Below are 15489 nucleotides of genomic sequence, written 5' to 3'. Positions count from 1 at the left end.
TTGGTCTCATTATATTGTTATAGCACTTAGTAGAAATATTTTTCATTGAAAAGTATGGGTATTATAATAGTAAGCATGTGTTAACACCTTTTGTGGCAAATATCCATCTTATGAAAAATAATCTCCTTGTGTTTTCTCATACTAAATATGTCAATATCAATGGTAGCCAATTGTACTTGATGGATAATGTATGTGAGACATGACATTGCCTATATTAATGGCATCTTGGTGATAACCCATTGTGTCCTTATAAGGAACTTTGATGTATATTGTCAGATTATCCAAGTACTATAGCAGAGCCATTGATTATGGACTGATATTTAGTAGATTTCCATCATTGTTAGAAGGGTAATATGTTATAAACTGGATCCAGTAATGTTTATGTGTTTACCTTTGGTGGAAATTGAGTGCCTTGGATATCATCCAAGCTAATCGCCTTAGAAAAAGCATGTGATGATGTTGAGTAGGTTAGCAACCTCTTGGCAAATCTTCCCATTGGCTCTAAGCGACCTCGATGTGTATATGCTTTGTTGTCTCATTTGCAATAGCTAAGACATGTTATCTTATGTGCAATGGGAAAAGAATACATGTAAGTTGAGATATAACTTAATCAAGCAGCTGCTAGAGATTATGTTAGGTTGGACTTAGTTTGGCCACATGTCTAACCGCACCACTTCTTTGGAGGCAAGTGGTTATTCGTCGAGGGGGATGGGACTTTTGCCCAGATATAGGGCGACACTGACGGCAACCCTACCTATGTGATTGGAGATCCCATGAAGTAGGTTCAAAGGGAAAAACAAGTCACTTCGTCGTCCTGCAGTACTATCGTCTTATTTATTTATGAGACGTCCCACCCAATGACGAGATGGTACTATAGTATACTTTGTATAACTAGAATTGCAATGAGTAAGGATGAGTTATATCTCTTATTGGAATCCATAGTCCATTTTTTTTATAATGAGATAGTGTATTTTAACTGCAATGTACACTTGATGGATATCCACCTACGTGAATGTAGAACTGGGTCGGTTCTTATGAGTATTCAGGCAAGTACTCTAGAGCATTCATGGAACACAGGTAGCGCAAGGGCCAAAAAGCGCAACACCGCAGAACAGGCATATAATGAAAGAGCAATGTGGGTGCATGTCCTCTATTTTACTACAAGGGAATGTTGGTTCAAAGATTTTTTAATCCACCACTTTCACGTATTATAAGACATGTTACCCTATGATTGGTTCAAGCCCATAAAGCACCAGTATCTTATACATTATTTTTTCGTTTCTCTCTGGCATTTCGTTAACCCATTTCTTTTGTAATATCTTATTCCAAAATAGTGGGGGACTATTAGTATTTTGAAATAGTGAGGGATTGTTAGAATCTCTTGTGTATTTCTAAATACTAGTGTGTGTGTGCAAAGTGGAGGAGATGAACAAATGGTGTTCTCTCCATTTTAGTGCATAGTAGATAGTCCCACATTGGTTATCCACCACATCGGGTAGGGTTCGGGCCTGGGCTTGGGCTTACAGTTGTGGGTAGTGGTTTGACCCAATATTAGGAGTTGGCTTTAAACTTGACTTTTGCCTTTTTTGGCCGGTCATTTTTTCTTCTTCTCTTTCTTCTGTCAAAGAGAGTTATATTGCTATTTTTTCGCTTGTTTGTTATTAGGAGTTGGTCTCTTTTCTCCTAACCTCTATAAATAGCTCAATTTGTGAGTTGGTCTTGGCGAGAGAAGAGACTTTTGTGGGAACTTTTCGAATTTGGTTTTGGAGATAAAAACCAAAAATCAAAAACTCAAACCAAAGTCAAGTCGGAGGATTGGAATCGGACTAAAACTTTCTTCGTACTTCCAAAGAGAGTAAAAGAGATAATATTGATCTAGTATTTTAGTAGGAGAGATTGTAATCTTCCTTCCCATTTTATTAGGCGGCTCTTGTGGAAGTAGGCATCATTGGTGCGGTAAATCTTTGTGTTGTGGTTTGCTTTTCTTGCTTTTACATTATTACCGTTGTTAATAGTTGTTTAGCGAGTTGAAGGCATGTTAGTATAGGTTGTAGTTGATATTTGGATTTTCGGGAGTTGAATTGAGTTCATACAAGTTATTGGTGTAGTGGGGCGAAATTGGTTTGGTATAATCCCCAACACCATTAACCATCTAATCCGCGCCTTGGTTCGCACCATTGGAAGGAAATCTTTTTTAAGAACTGACAATCCTTGTTTTTTTCTTTGTTGTCGCTTGTTTTTTTCATTCTTTCTTCATTCTTACGTTCTACTTTAGTTGTTGTGTTTATACAACTATTCTAACACTGGGTGGGAGTCAGTTTTGCATAGACTAGTTGATACGTGATAGTTACAAATTGTTACCATGTATTTATCGGTGAGGCCGTGAGGGAGTCATAGTTGCATCCTTGCCTGTAGATGATGACTGTGCGCTGGGTGACAGGTTTGTTTAGGATTATATAAAATCAGGTTGGTTTCTGTTAAGCTGTCCTTTCGACTGAGAGCAAAAGCCCAGATAAGAAAAATCTTTGGGTCAAATAGGCATGGCTATTACTACTACTTTTAGTAGAGCGGGTTTTTCAAATCGACATCCCTAGTTCCCTACTCAGGGCAGATGTAACGAGGATGTGACCTGTTTCACGTCGAAGGAGCACGCGTTGAAGTTTATTCTTGATAGAAATCATCTAACTCGTCGAGATGAGTAAAGATTCCCTCGCGAGGCCTGGAGCGCCGAACATCCCCCTTCACCCGTTGGTTCAAATTTATAGGATTTTATATTTTCAGTTTTTGTGCGTTATATGTATGCTAATTGTCAAAAATGTGGTCAGATTTCAAGTTTTAAATTAGACTTCGAGAGGGAATCTTTGCACATAAGACGGCCTAGTGCTTATAAAAAAACAGAGTTTGCCGTCTCTCTACAAGCTCCAGGTTATGAATCAGCCATCGCTTTCCTCACCTTTTCCTCCACTTTCATTCACCAATACTAATCTTGATCCCAAACATAATGACATACAAATCACTAACCAAACAAAATAAAACAGTTTGGGCTGAACAAACTTCCTTAAATAAATACCGTAACTAGCAAGCAAACAACACACCTACCGACGAATATACTCCTTACCGTCCTTACTTGCCAAAAACATCGCTGCCATCTTATTATTCTATCTCCAAATTCCAAATATGTCATTTTCATTCCCTCTTCAAGTCAATGATCAAAAGGCCCACTCTTCATTCATTCCTATTTACTTACTATCTTTCCTTCATTACTATCTTCATTCATTTCATAATAATCCACTATGCCCCCCATTCAAGAATTTGATCCCATCCTGAATTCGGATCACATTTTAGATTGGTTAGAAGATACTGTTTCTTTTCTTCCATCATTTCCTGACAATCCTTATAATGTCGACGAGATTAATGAGTATCATTGGTGGGATCAAGATCAAGAACAAGATTTCGTCGATACTACTTCTCTTAATATCACTAGTGATAACACCTCTATAACCACTGTAGAGGTTAACGACCCTGCCTTACCGTCCGAACAATCTAAGAAACGTAAATCACCCAACACTATGAATTCAAAATCACCTGAAGAACAGGTATCCCAACGTTGTCGGATTAGTAAAACTAGTGGCACTGATGCAGTGCTGGTGGAAGAGGAAGTCGTGAAAGTGAAGAGAACAGTTAGTACCAAGAAAGGTGCAGCGAAAGCGAATGGGAATAACTGTAATAACGGTAATAACAAAGAAGGAAGGTGGGCTGAGCAGTTACTTAATCCTTGTGCTGTAGCCATTAGCAACGGTAATCTAACAAGAGTGCAACACCTCTTGTATGTTCTCCATGAACTTGCTTCTCCTTCGGGTGATGCAAACCATCGGTTAGCTGCTCATGGTCTCCGAGCTGTTACTCATCACCTCTCTTCAAGTACTTCCTCCACCTTGTCTTCCGTGTTGCCTATCACTTTCACTTCAACTGATCCACGGTTATTCCAACGTTCTCTACTCAAATTCTGTGAGATAAGTCCATGGTTCACGTTTCCAAACACAGTAGCCAATGCTTCAATTCTCCAAATTCTAGGCCAAGAAAAAGATTCCTCGCGAAGTCTTCACATTGTTGACATTGGAGTTTCCCACGGACTCCAATGGCCAACTCTTCTTGAGGCTTTGAGTCATCAATCCGGTGGACAACCTGCTCTTGTTAGGCTTACAATTGTTGCTGACTCTTCAGCGCAAAACAATGGTATTGCTGCTCCATTTTCCAAAGGTCCAATTGGTGATAACTTTGCCTCTCGCCTTCTTCGGTTTGCAAAGTCAATAAACCTTAACCTCCAAATAAATATTCTTAACCATCCATTGCAAGCACTAAATCCTCAAACCTTAAACTCCTCCCCTAACGAAACCTTAATTGTATGTGCTCAGTTTAGGCTCCATTGCCTTAACCATACAACACCTGACGATCGAATGACATTTCTCAAAGTGATGAGAAATTTGGAGCCAAAGGCTGTGGTTCTATGCGAAAATGACATGTCTTGTAGCTGCAACCAGTGTGGGGACTTCACAACGGGGTTCTCAAGACGCGTCGAGTACTTATGGAGGTTTTTGGATTCAACTAGTACCGCATTTAAAGGAAGAGAGTGTGAAGAAAGAAGGGTTATGGAAGGAGAAGCAGCAACAGCTCTGATTAACACGTTGGAAATGAATGAAGTAAAAGAGAAATGGTGTGAAAAGATGAGAGGAGTCGGGTTTGCTGGCGAGGTATTTGGAGAAGATGCTATTGATGGAGCTAGAGCTCTATTGAGGAAATATGATTCAAATTGGGAGATGAGAATAGATGAGAGAGATGGCTGCGTCTGTTTGTGGTGGAAGAGTCAGCCTGTTTCCTTTTGTTCGCTATGGACTTTGAAGAAGGGTGGTAAAGAAAGTTAGAAACTGTTTTTTTCTTGTACTTTTTGGCCTTCTAGTTGGCTTTCTTTTTATTCTTTTCTTCTCTTCCTTTTTGGATTTATACCTCTTTACTAGATATATGGAGTGTTAAGTCTTAATAGAGATAGTTTGATCATGTGTTCTTAGTTCTTACTTCAACCTACTGTTCATGGTTTGCTATTGAGTTTTTAACAAATTCTTTTCAAGCTTGGTCACAAACCTTGGTTCTACACACTTGCACCGTACGTGTCTTGGTTCTGCAGTGTAGTGGCCAGGCCCTACGCCAAAACACAGGACAGATCAGATGATGGGGAGATTATTGTGACCAGACTAACTAGGTTTCAGTATGGGTGCAGTGGATTGGTCTGGGTCAGTTAGTTTTAGCTTAAAGGGTCCTGTATCTCACCGTCTGCTTTCTGGTGCACAGACCTGTCAGGTGACGAGCTCAGGAGCTTAACAAAATAACAAGTAACACCTGATGCTGTCTGATCAGAAAGGTTTTGGAACTGATTGTAATTAAATAGACAAAAACTATATATGGTGAAATTAGACATCCCGTATCCAACGGTATAGCTACTTCAAGTGAAAGAAAGATTGTTAGCTAAACTATACCCTTAAAAATCTGCTTTAAAAATATCCTCATAGGGATGAGGGTTCCAGACCGTTGGATCACACATCCAACGGTTTGGATCTCGTCCCTATGAGGATATCCTCGGGGTAGACGAACTCTAAATAATAATGAAATAACCAAGAATAAACATATAAAAAACTGAATCGGATCTTTAATTAGGAAAAGGAAAACAAACAAACAGACAGACACCACAACACCAATCATGCCCACTATTGTTTGGAACTTTTTGGACAGCAAAACATGAACATGGAGAAAAGGAGAAGAATGAATCTAAATTCTAAGGACATCATAAATATGTAAAGGATAAATGGTATTTGGAAAGGGTGATCTTGGACATACCCAACAAAACACTCCTATACCCCATAACTAACATAAATTTTTGTCATACCCCAATAGCTGTCTAAATACACTAATATCTCCCAAATTAATTTGGGGTATTTCTAATAGGGGCTCAAAATAAAATAAAAAATAAAAATAAAAATAACGACCACCTCTTTTTGGTACCCGCTTGTTTTGAGTGAAAGTTTCTTTTCACACTCTTCTTCTTTATAAACCCAGAGTTCCTCTAAGAAGCTAGACTATAAAAGAACTCGTGGATGATCTTGTAGAAGAAATACATTTGTTGTTTCAAGTCATATACAATATTCCTTTATAACTTCTATGTAAACATCTTTCCAATTTTTCCCAGCAAGTCATTTTGTGGTGTTTTGATATAACTTGTTTTTTTTCCAGATCTTTTGGGCATTTTCGATATACCTCGAGGCAGTAGACTCACAAATCTCTCTCTAGGTCACTGGTTTCAAATCACATGCTCTTCCCTAGAATGCCAATTATAATTGTTCTTATAATAATGTTGAGACTAATTCTAGTTGATGGAACTTGCAGGTACGGGAACTCCATAGGATTTACAAAGTTCAAAAGTTGTTGATGGCTGAGTTCAGAAATAATGAACCACAACTCCACTCTGCAACCATTCTAAGTTCGCAAACAGGAAGGATTGGAGGGAAATGCATCGTAACAGATAACCAAACTGGATTCTGGACTACTGCGACTATATCTGAAACTAACCATTCCCCTTTTAGTAGTTGGAACCACAGCTTATCCAACCAGACCAACTCCGGATATAATTTTAATACACTCATTAGCATGAGAGCCGATCCACACCTCCAGGAACAGAGTAGTAGCTGCTCCAGGGACACTTCTAAAATGCCTAGGGGATTTGATCTTGAGCGACTCGCTGAAGCGGACATCTCCAACGACATCAGTGTTATTGAAGACAAAGCTGAGCCTAACTCCTTGAAGTCCTCAAAAGATAAGATGAACATCACCAGCTCCTGTGATCCATGTTTCTACAATGATGGAGAAAACAAGGTGGAGCTGACATTGAGCATTGTATTTCGCACTAATAAGAAGAATTCAAAAAACTGCAAAGCACATTCGAGTCTAGAATCAGGCTGCTCTAAACCAAACAATTATGAAAGAAGGGAGTTGGATCGATCTCTGTCAATCAGATTAGATGCAGGAGATCACTACAGTGAACGAACAAACAACACAGGTAGTGCCGGTGCAGCATTTGATAGGGAAGGCTTGCAGCAGCCACCTTGGCTTTTTCAAGCTCTGAGTTTAAATAGGACATGAACGTGTATGTATGTTGTTGTGTCCGTGCATTGGTGCATGGAGTCATGGATACTAATGTAACATAAATCAGCCTCAAGATGTACAATTCAATTTTATTGATATTTGCATTGGTTCAAATTTGTGAGTTGCTGTTGTCAACATTACGAACGGGTACAGAGACAAATATTGGACAGAAAGTTTAACTTCATAAAATTTGTTACACTGCTTAGATTCTGTTGTTGTGAATGCAAGTCCTGATGAACAATATATCTTTGCCAAGTGAGTCGTGTTTGTGTCACCTACTGTGTGAACACATCTATTGAAATATTGCCAATTGGTCTTCATGCACTCAACTAGAGAAGAATATGCAGTGCATTAGATTAAGTCAGGTACAAAGTCCTTGAATTGAAGATAATAAAAGAAATACAAAACATGTGCGTCTGTATGTGAAGAACAGTGAATTGAAGGAAATACAAAACGTGTGCGTCTGTATGTGATGGAGAACGATAAGGGAGGAGGATTGAAGAAACAAGAACAATTAAGTTCCTTTAATAGCTGTTATTTGTATGTTTTGAATTGCAAGGTGCACCATTATTGGAGAAGAAGAAGAAAAAAAATCTTTTTTTTTTCTGAATCACTTAGAGTAAATGACTTGTTTTAGTCAATAAATATCTTGGATACGTCTAATAAAAAAGAAGGGTAATTTAAGAAGCTAAATGTGTCTAAAATAGACCATTTGTTTTTTTTATGAGATAGTCTGATTGTAAATATAGCCTAATCTCAAACCAGACCTGATTTCCTAATCAGATCCATACTAATTAGGCGTTACGAATCGGCAGTGAGAGAATACATATATTAGTTTATGTATTATATGTAAGGCAGGTTTTCTCTTAAACAAACATGTTCATGGGCAGCTTATATATATATAATGTTTTGAACAACTTTTTAATTTACGTTTATTAACTTGTTTAATGGACGACGTTATATAAGTTGTGCAAGACACTATATGATATGTCGCGCCGTTTAAGAAAAAACCTGATTATGTAAGAGTAGTTATATATATATATATATACCAGACTTTATCCTAAACGAGGACATATTAGTCATAAGCTTATATATATATATATATATATATATATATATATACGGTTAGGCTCACACTTCTCTTGAACCATTCGATCTCTTCTCAAGATCTGATGATCTAATACACTCAAAAACTCGGAAATTTTAAAATTTCATAATATTTCAAAATCGAAAAAACGAAATAAGGGAAAAACGCGAAATTGGAGAAGAAAACTCATCTCGGTCTTCTTCTTCTTCTCCAAAACCCAAACCCTTCAAACAAATTCATAAATTATTCAAACAAATTGGTTTGCAAATTTAAGTTGTCTACTAGAAACTGCTGGTGTTTTTACAGTCGTCTCCTTTGGATAAACTAATAATCAGATGGCGATAGATCCGAGTAATGAAGGAGGGGCAACTGAAGAGAAGAGAGATGTTTCTTCTGTTAAAGTACCAGCTAAAGACCCGAAGAAGAAAGATGACAAGAATAATAATGAAGATGACGACTTGGTAAAACCTTCAAATTTAAAACCCTGTTTTTTTTTTTTTTTTTTTTATTGCCTTTAATAATTTATGGTTTTTTTTTTTTTTTTTTTTTTTTTTTTTTCAATATGTAGTCTGATGAGGATTTGGCATTGAAGCAACAATTGGAACTTTATGTTGAGAGAGTTCAAGATTGTAATCCTGGTATCCAGAAAATTGCTCTTGAAAGCATGAGGTACATCGAATTCCCACTAAGAAAACTGTTGCTGAAATACCTACACCTCGATATGATATTGTGGATACTTATGAAAGAGATTATTTATGTACATTTAATCAGCCAAATTCTTATTTACATGGCTGTGGAGCTCGTTAAATTCTTCACTCTTTAAATTCACTACAACATCATAACAGTCTAACTCAAGTCTTTAAATTTCTATCGCAATCCAACGAAATCTAACTTTATACCAACGCAACTTAAACTAACTAATTGAAAGAGAATTAGTCTAACATTTTGAATAAAACTCGGGGTGAGCCACTCTTAAGATATATCTCCAACTGTTACAGTAGTCCAAGTGCTTAAAACATGATATGGGGATTTCGGTGGTTTTGAATTTGTTGATGATTTGTTGTTTGTTGAGTTTGTATGAATTTGGAAAATTCAAAACTCTCATGATCGTGAGTTTGTTGTTTGCTGGTAGGAAATTTCAAATTTTCATATTTTGTGAGAATTGAAATTTTGTATTTTTTGGATTCAATTTCGAAATTTCGTTTTTTTAATCTTGATCTGATTTGTTTTGATCCAACGGCCGACATTTTGCTATTTAGATGTTGTCCGAAAGTTTGCTGTCTACCTAGCCGGCTCGTATATATATATACAGTCCTTCTCTAAAAAGTAACTATTTAAGTTAACTTTAAAATAAGTACGTAAGTAAAATTTTACCTACAAAATGAATTCAAACCTATTTTTTGTGGATATGATATACTCAATATTAAAATCATTTCTACAAAATTTCAGCTCATTTGGAAACCTCTAACATTGGCAAAAAATGATTACAAAAACTCAACATTTCTGGACCGTTTGATTTCTTTTTAAAGATGCCAACAATTTTTATCTATGCTAGAGGTTTCCAAATGAGCTGAAATTTTGAAAAGATAATCATTATGGTGAGTGCTTTATAATCACAAAAAATTAGATTTGAATTCATTTTGTAGGTGAAGTTTTTCATACGTACTTATTTTACGTTAACTTAAATAGCTACTTTTTAGAGAATTATTGTATATATAGGGATCAGTATACAACACATTTTGTACAACAGACCTTACAACACATCGAATCCTAGGGTCTTCAAGAGAGTCCATCTTTCATAATTGACTCTCAAAAATTGAAAATAAGGCTCAACTAATGGGCAAGCAAGCCTTTCACCAAACTATTATGGTCTCTCTCTATTTCTTTCTCCCAACTTTTTTTTCTCTCTCTCTCCTCTCTTTCTTCTTCAGAGTTCAACACACCCGCACCCCCACCCCCACTACCCCCATCTCTTATCTCTTCCATTTGTTAAAAAAATTAATTCTACCAAAAATTCTGTGCTCACAGACACAATATCTTCCAGTTCACACTTTTTTTAGGACAATCCACAATCTCATTTACAAGACTCATTAAGGTTTTCAATTTGATTTTTGTTTTCCTTTAATATACTCTTTCCATTGTATTATATTTCTTTGATTCTTTATAGTGTATTAGTTATGATTTTTTTTTTATTCTTTTTGTTATTTTCTTAATTTAAAGAAATAAGCCTTATTTGAGATGAACAAAATTAGTTGAGTTTCTGGATTATTAAGTAACTAATCACTAAAATTTTACTACAGGTGCGGTGTTGTTAAAAATGGAAGAATCATTGTGGGCATAGGTTTTGATTGTTTGAAGATATGAGGCAGGTCACCAGATTTCCTGATGAGGATGCTAAACATAATATTCAACACCATTTGTGGGCATAGGTTTTGATTCAGGCGAAGAGGCGAAAGAATACTACGAAAAGTATGGTCTTAGCAAGGGGTTTTCAATTCAATCATTAAAAGATTGTCTAACAAATCTTGGAGTAATTGTGAGAAAATAACAAACATCTCTTTTGCATGCTCGCATTTCGGGTCTTACAAAAAAAAAGTTTAATGAGGAGGTGTCAAGGCTACGATTGAATACCTCAACACAAAGAGAGGAATGCAAAGCACAAATGTATATTAAGGTCATTCGAAGCACTCTCAAAAAGAAACCACCTAAAGCCAAATCAAAAAATGCCCGATGCAGTGAAAGGTATGGTTGAGCGTTTTTATGACGCAAATCTACAAATAAACAAAGTCAATGTAATATTGTTCTTGGAGGTGAAGTGATTGGTGTCAACGATCGTGGTTGTTGGAATCATCTTCGTGATGTGAGACAAAAACTTGATGTTGGTGATGCTTAGTGGGTGCTTAATCACTTCCAAAGAAGAGAAATTGATAATCCTCAATTTTATCATGCTTGTCAATGTGATTTAGAAGGGAGAGCTGTTAATTTCTTTTGGGTTGATGCTAGGTCACGTATGTCCTACGAACAGTTTGGAATTGTAGTCACTTTTGTTACAACATACAAGACTAACAAGTACGAGTTACCTTGCACCATTCACTGGTGTAAACCATCACTTTCAAACTATCCAATTTGGGTGTGCATTGTTACAAGACGAAACAGAGAAGAGTTTTAGAAGGAAGTGATGGGGGAAAAGGCTCAAGTTTCTTTTATTACTGACTTAGATCCATCCATGAGAGTTACTGTTCCTAAGGTGTTTCCTACCACACGACACAGGTTACGTTATTGGCATATTAAGAAGAAGTTTGGTAAAAAATTAGGATATTTGTACTACAAAAAATCAAGTTTCAAAAGGGCCATGAAGGAACATTTTAGATTTACATTTAGGATTGAGGATTTTGAGAGGAAATGGAAATCATTGATGGCTAAATATGGGTTGACTGAAAATACGTGGTTGGATGGACTCTATAAAGATAGAGAGGCATGGGTTCCAGTGTATAACCGAACTACTTTCTATGATGGTATGAATACTACTGGCCGTAGTGAGGGAATTAATAGTTTTTTCAAAGACTATATTTGTAGTACTATATTTGAAGACTATAGAAGTAAAAGAGAGACATGAGGATTTTGAGTCGGAGCAGAAAAATTGTATTGTTACTGGAATAAGTTTTATTTTGAAGCATGCAGCAAAGATATATACACAAGAAAGATGTATGAAAAATTTAGGGCTCAGTACTTTGATCTCAAGTTGTATAAAGCTAATCTTGTTAGTGGTGAGTTGAATATATATAAGGTGGAGTTCATGCGCAATAAAATTGATGGCAAAAATCAGCATTGGATTGTGAAATGGAATCCACAAACTTGTGAAGGTGTTTGTGAATGTCATCGTTATGAGTTTGTTAGAATACCTTGTGCCCACTTACTAAAGGTATTATCCAAACTTGATGTTTATGAAATTCCTAAATGTTTCATAAAAGAAAAATGGTTGAAAGGGGCTAACAAATCAATTTAGGAGAGATGATAAGGGATGATCACAATGTCAAGAACAAATTAATGCGATGAACCTTAGCTATTTATGCCAAGAAGCAACTAAATGGGCATGTATTACCTCACGAACTCCAGCAAGCTACAAGATATTCTTAGATGGTTTACGGGAACTCAATAAAAAAATCTCATGTATAACTCCGGGGGAAGTTGTCAAGGAAGATGCTCCAAGTGAATCAGCACCATGTGCTTCAAGAGATGCCCCTTCTTTGCCTCCAGTATGCTCTTAGATCCCCCTGTTTCACGAACTAAAGGTAGACCCAAAAAAGATGATATGCATCACAAGGGAAACATGGTAGATACTTGGTTTCTATGGAAGAACAAGGAAGTAAGAACAAAAGAAAATGTCACTCTTGCAACTCTTATGCTGATCATGACAGTCGTAATTGTCCTTCAAAAAAGACAAAGTCGGATGTTGTTTCTGATACTCATAGATCTGTTCCTCTAAAGTCTCATCATGGTCGTCTAAGTTAGATAACACTGTAAAAAGAAGAAGCTAGGATTCCTTAAATAAGATCTATATTAATGTCTTTCAAAATCTAAGGTTGTAATCTCACCAATAAGTTGTATTAGTTATTGTACTAATTAATTATAATAATTTCACTCTAATCTAATTCTAGACATTTCTATAATGATTTCCTATTTCAAAATGATAGTTAAAACAATTTAATGTACGTCTTCTTCTTCCTATGTAAACTGAGAGACTGGAAAAAAGTGAAGCATTGCATTGCAACAAAGAATAGGATGGGAACTGGGAAGACCAAAAGCACATATTCATAGGTTGGAAACACTATATGCCAGGCAGACTATATATATACCAGATCGAAGGAAGAAAGATCTGATGAATATGGCAAATCAATTAGCAACACTTTGTGACGTTGATCTTTCTATATTAACGTTTTCCTAGGCAGAAAGGCATCTCTATATGTCAATGAAAAGAGGTAGTCATCTTCACAAATCTTATCTATTCATTTTGTTACTGAGAAGCTTATAGAGTTCATAGAAATCTTGTTATTGTCTTAACAAAGATAGCAGATGGATGGAAACAGGGCTGACTCTGAGATTGTGGGGGCCCTAGGCGAAGTTTTTTAAAAGGGCTTTTGTAAAACTCAAAATATCTAGTGAAAAATCATATGCATATTGTTTATAAGTAATAACTAATTTTAAGGTTCTCTCAACATCAAAATGTGAGTGATCTACTGGTTATAACCTTACACTTTGTTCATTTCAATCCAAATTCGACTCGGGGTCGAGGGTTTACACAAAACTGGACCTAGTGTTGCATTGGTCATACCAAGTGGGGGCCTTTTTAGTGGGCTATTTCGTGTGGGTCCTAGGCAGAGATGCCTATGCTGCCTACCCCTCAGAGTCGGCCCTAGATGGAAAATAAGTAAGAAAAGAAAAGAAAAAAAGAGAATAGAAAAGTGGTGATCTTGGACACATCCATAAAAACACTCCCGTACCCCATAACTAACTTAAGTTTTTGTCATACCCCAATAACTGCCTCAATCAAATAATATCTCCCAAATTAATTTGGGATATTTCCAATAAGGGCAAAATAATTAAAATAATAATAATAACAATACGTGATAAACACCCAAAAATGTAATATAAACCATGTAGAAATATTACATATTAGTTTATTATGTGTGTAATAAATGCAAATTAATTGTATTTTCATGCTTTTGCAGGTTTCAACACGTAAACGATGAAATTTTAACAAAATCGGCATTTTGGCATAGAAACAAGGTGAATATGCTAAGTGGAAACAAAGCCTTTTTATCAAGTCCAAAAGAAGCCCATTGGAAGCTTAATTCAAACCCATGAAGCCTGGTCAAAATGGTAAATTCTGGGTCAACCCTGGTGAAATCTTGTAGAAAAGTCAACAAAACTTCGGAAAATTATATCTTTTGACTCCGAACTCCGTTTGGGGCGTGTGACCTGTCAAAACGATCAGCGTAACAAACTCTACACAATGGTATATAGCTTTCATCAATTTACTAGACTGAAAATTAAAATAGGTCTGAATCAAGACAAAGTAAAAATCTAATTACTATTCATCATGATGTCATTAAGTGGAAGCTTATGTAATCACCCACTTTCTCCACTTAATTAGTGCACAAACCACTCCTAATTATTTATCTTGTAATAGGAATTATTGTTCACCCACTTTCTCCACTTAGATTAAATAAATTCCATTATAAAAGTAGATTAATTTGTAACCTTTGGATTGAAAATGTAAGATGTAATCTTGGTCACCCATCTCATTCTTTTGAAACTATAAATAGGAGGGGTGGTGCTCTAAATAAACTTGTCAATTTACTTGTGATTTGTGGCCTTGTAGCCCTTCACTCTTCTTCTTTTTCTTCTTCTTCTTCTTTCCCTTTTAGTTTTATATATTTAGGAAAATAAGTTTAGGAAATTTTGTCTTCTTTATTTTCATTAGTTGTAGTTATCTCACTATGAGCTAACTCATCCCTTGTGGAGGGTTAGATAAACCCATGTGAGGATAACTCTACTAATGAAGATGTAACTCAATTGCTTAAAATTTAACAAGTTTGATTTTTACTTCAATTACAAAATAGTTAGAAGTGAAAAACAAACTAGAGGTTGAAGAAGTGTTCTAGAGATAAGGTGCTAATTTAATCTCTCATGCTAGTAGAATCTCTTTAGAGATTTAGAAATTCTACTAGGGATCAAAGTTTAATTATTCACTTTGATTTGTCTACGAATCAAAGTGAATATGAAAACTAACAATTGAAATATGTCTTTCATTAATAGTAGTTTGAATCACATGGTAAATCAATCCTCCACACTTTTCTCTCTTCTATCTTCTCTAAGTAATTTTAGAATAAATTTGTTGATTGTAATTTGAAAGTGAATTTAAAGTATAGTGTAGTGTAAAAACTTCCAACAAAAGCCTTCTTTCATTAAAGATTTCTTGTGATTAGTCTAAATAAGTTGTAAACCAAACGTGCTTCAATGTTAGGCATGGGATGATACCTTTACTCGAACTATATTTCAACATGATTTGAGAGTAAGATAATTGATATAAGTGTGAGTTGGAGTGATGTCCAATTTAATTCTTTATCAATACGTCTTTTGGGTATTCGTTCTTTTGGAAGAATAAATCAATAACACTTTTTTTCTTTTGAAAAAAGAAGAAGATGAAC

General features: G+C 35.8%; 2 protein-coding genes across 2 annotated transcripts; both read left to right on the top strand.

Annotated features, from left to right (window-relative positions):
• Positions 1-2947: 2947 nt before the first annotated feature.
• LOC147512417 (GRAS family transcription factor) lies at positions 2948-5057 on the top strand. The gene has a single exon (XM_086595380.1). The coding sequence runs from the start codon at positions 3294-3296 to the stop codon at positions 4920-4922; it is 1629 nt and encodes a 542-aa protein (XP_086451506.1). The 5' UTR covers positions 2948-3293; the 3' UTR covers positions 4923-5057.
• A 208-nt stretch (positions 5058-5265) lies between these two features.
• Positions 5266-7188, top strand: LOC147512416 (uncharacterized). Its single transcript, XM_086598726.1, has 2 exons — positions 5266-5355; positions 6436-7188. The coding sequence occupies exons 1-2, from the start codon at positions 5266-5268 to the stop codon at positions 7186-7188; spliced, it is 843 nt and encodes a 280-aa protein (XP_086454852.1).
• Positions 7189-15489: the final 8301 nt, after the last annotated feature.

Source organism: Coptis chinensis, chromosome 3 (assembly GCF_015680905.1).
Source record: "Coptis chinensis isolate HL-2020 chromosome 3, ASM1568090v1, whole genome shotgun sequence".
NCBI classification, from domain to species: domain Eukaryota; kingdom Viridiplantae; phylum Streptophyta; class Magnoliopsida; order Ranunculales; family Ranunculaceae; genus Coptis; species Coptis chinensis.
This window is presented reverse-complemented; position numbering and strand designations above follow the sequence as displayed.

Bases quoted from the DNA above. Each gene is read 5' to 3' on its own strand.
- LOC147512416 (XM_086598726.1), top strand. From the start codon at position 5,266: ATGGGTGCAGTGGATTGGTCTGGGTCAGTTAGTTTTAGCTTAAAGGGT. The intron at 5,356-6,435 runs GTGACGAGCTCA...TGGAACTTGCAG, and splicing joins CTGGTGCACAGACCTGTCAG to GTACGGGAACTCCATAGGAT.
- LOC147512417 (XM_086595380.1), top strand. From the start codon at position 3,294: ATGCCCCCCATTCAAGAATTTGATCCCATCCTGAATTCGGATCACATT.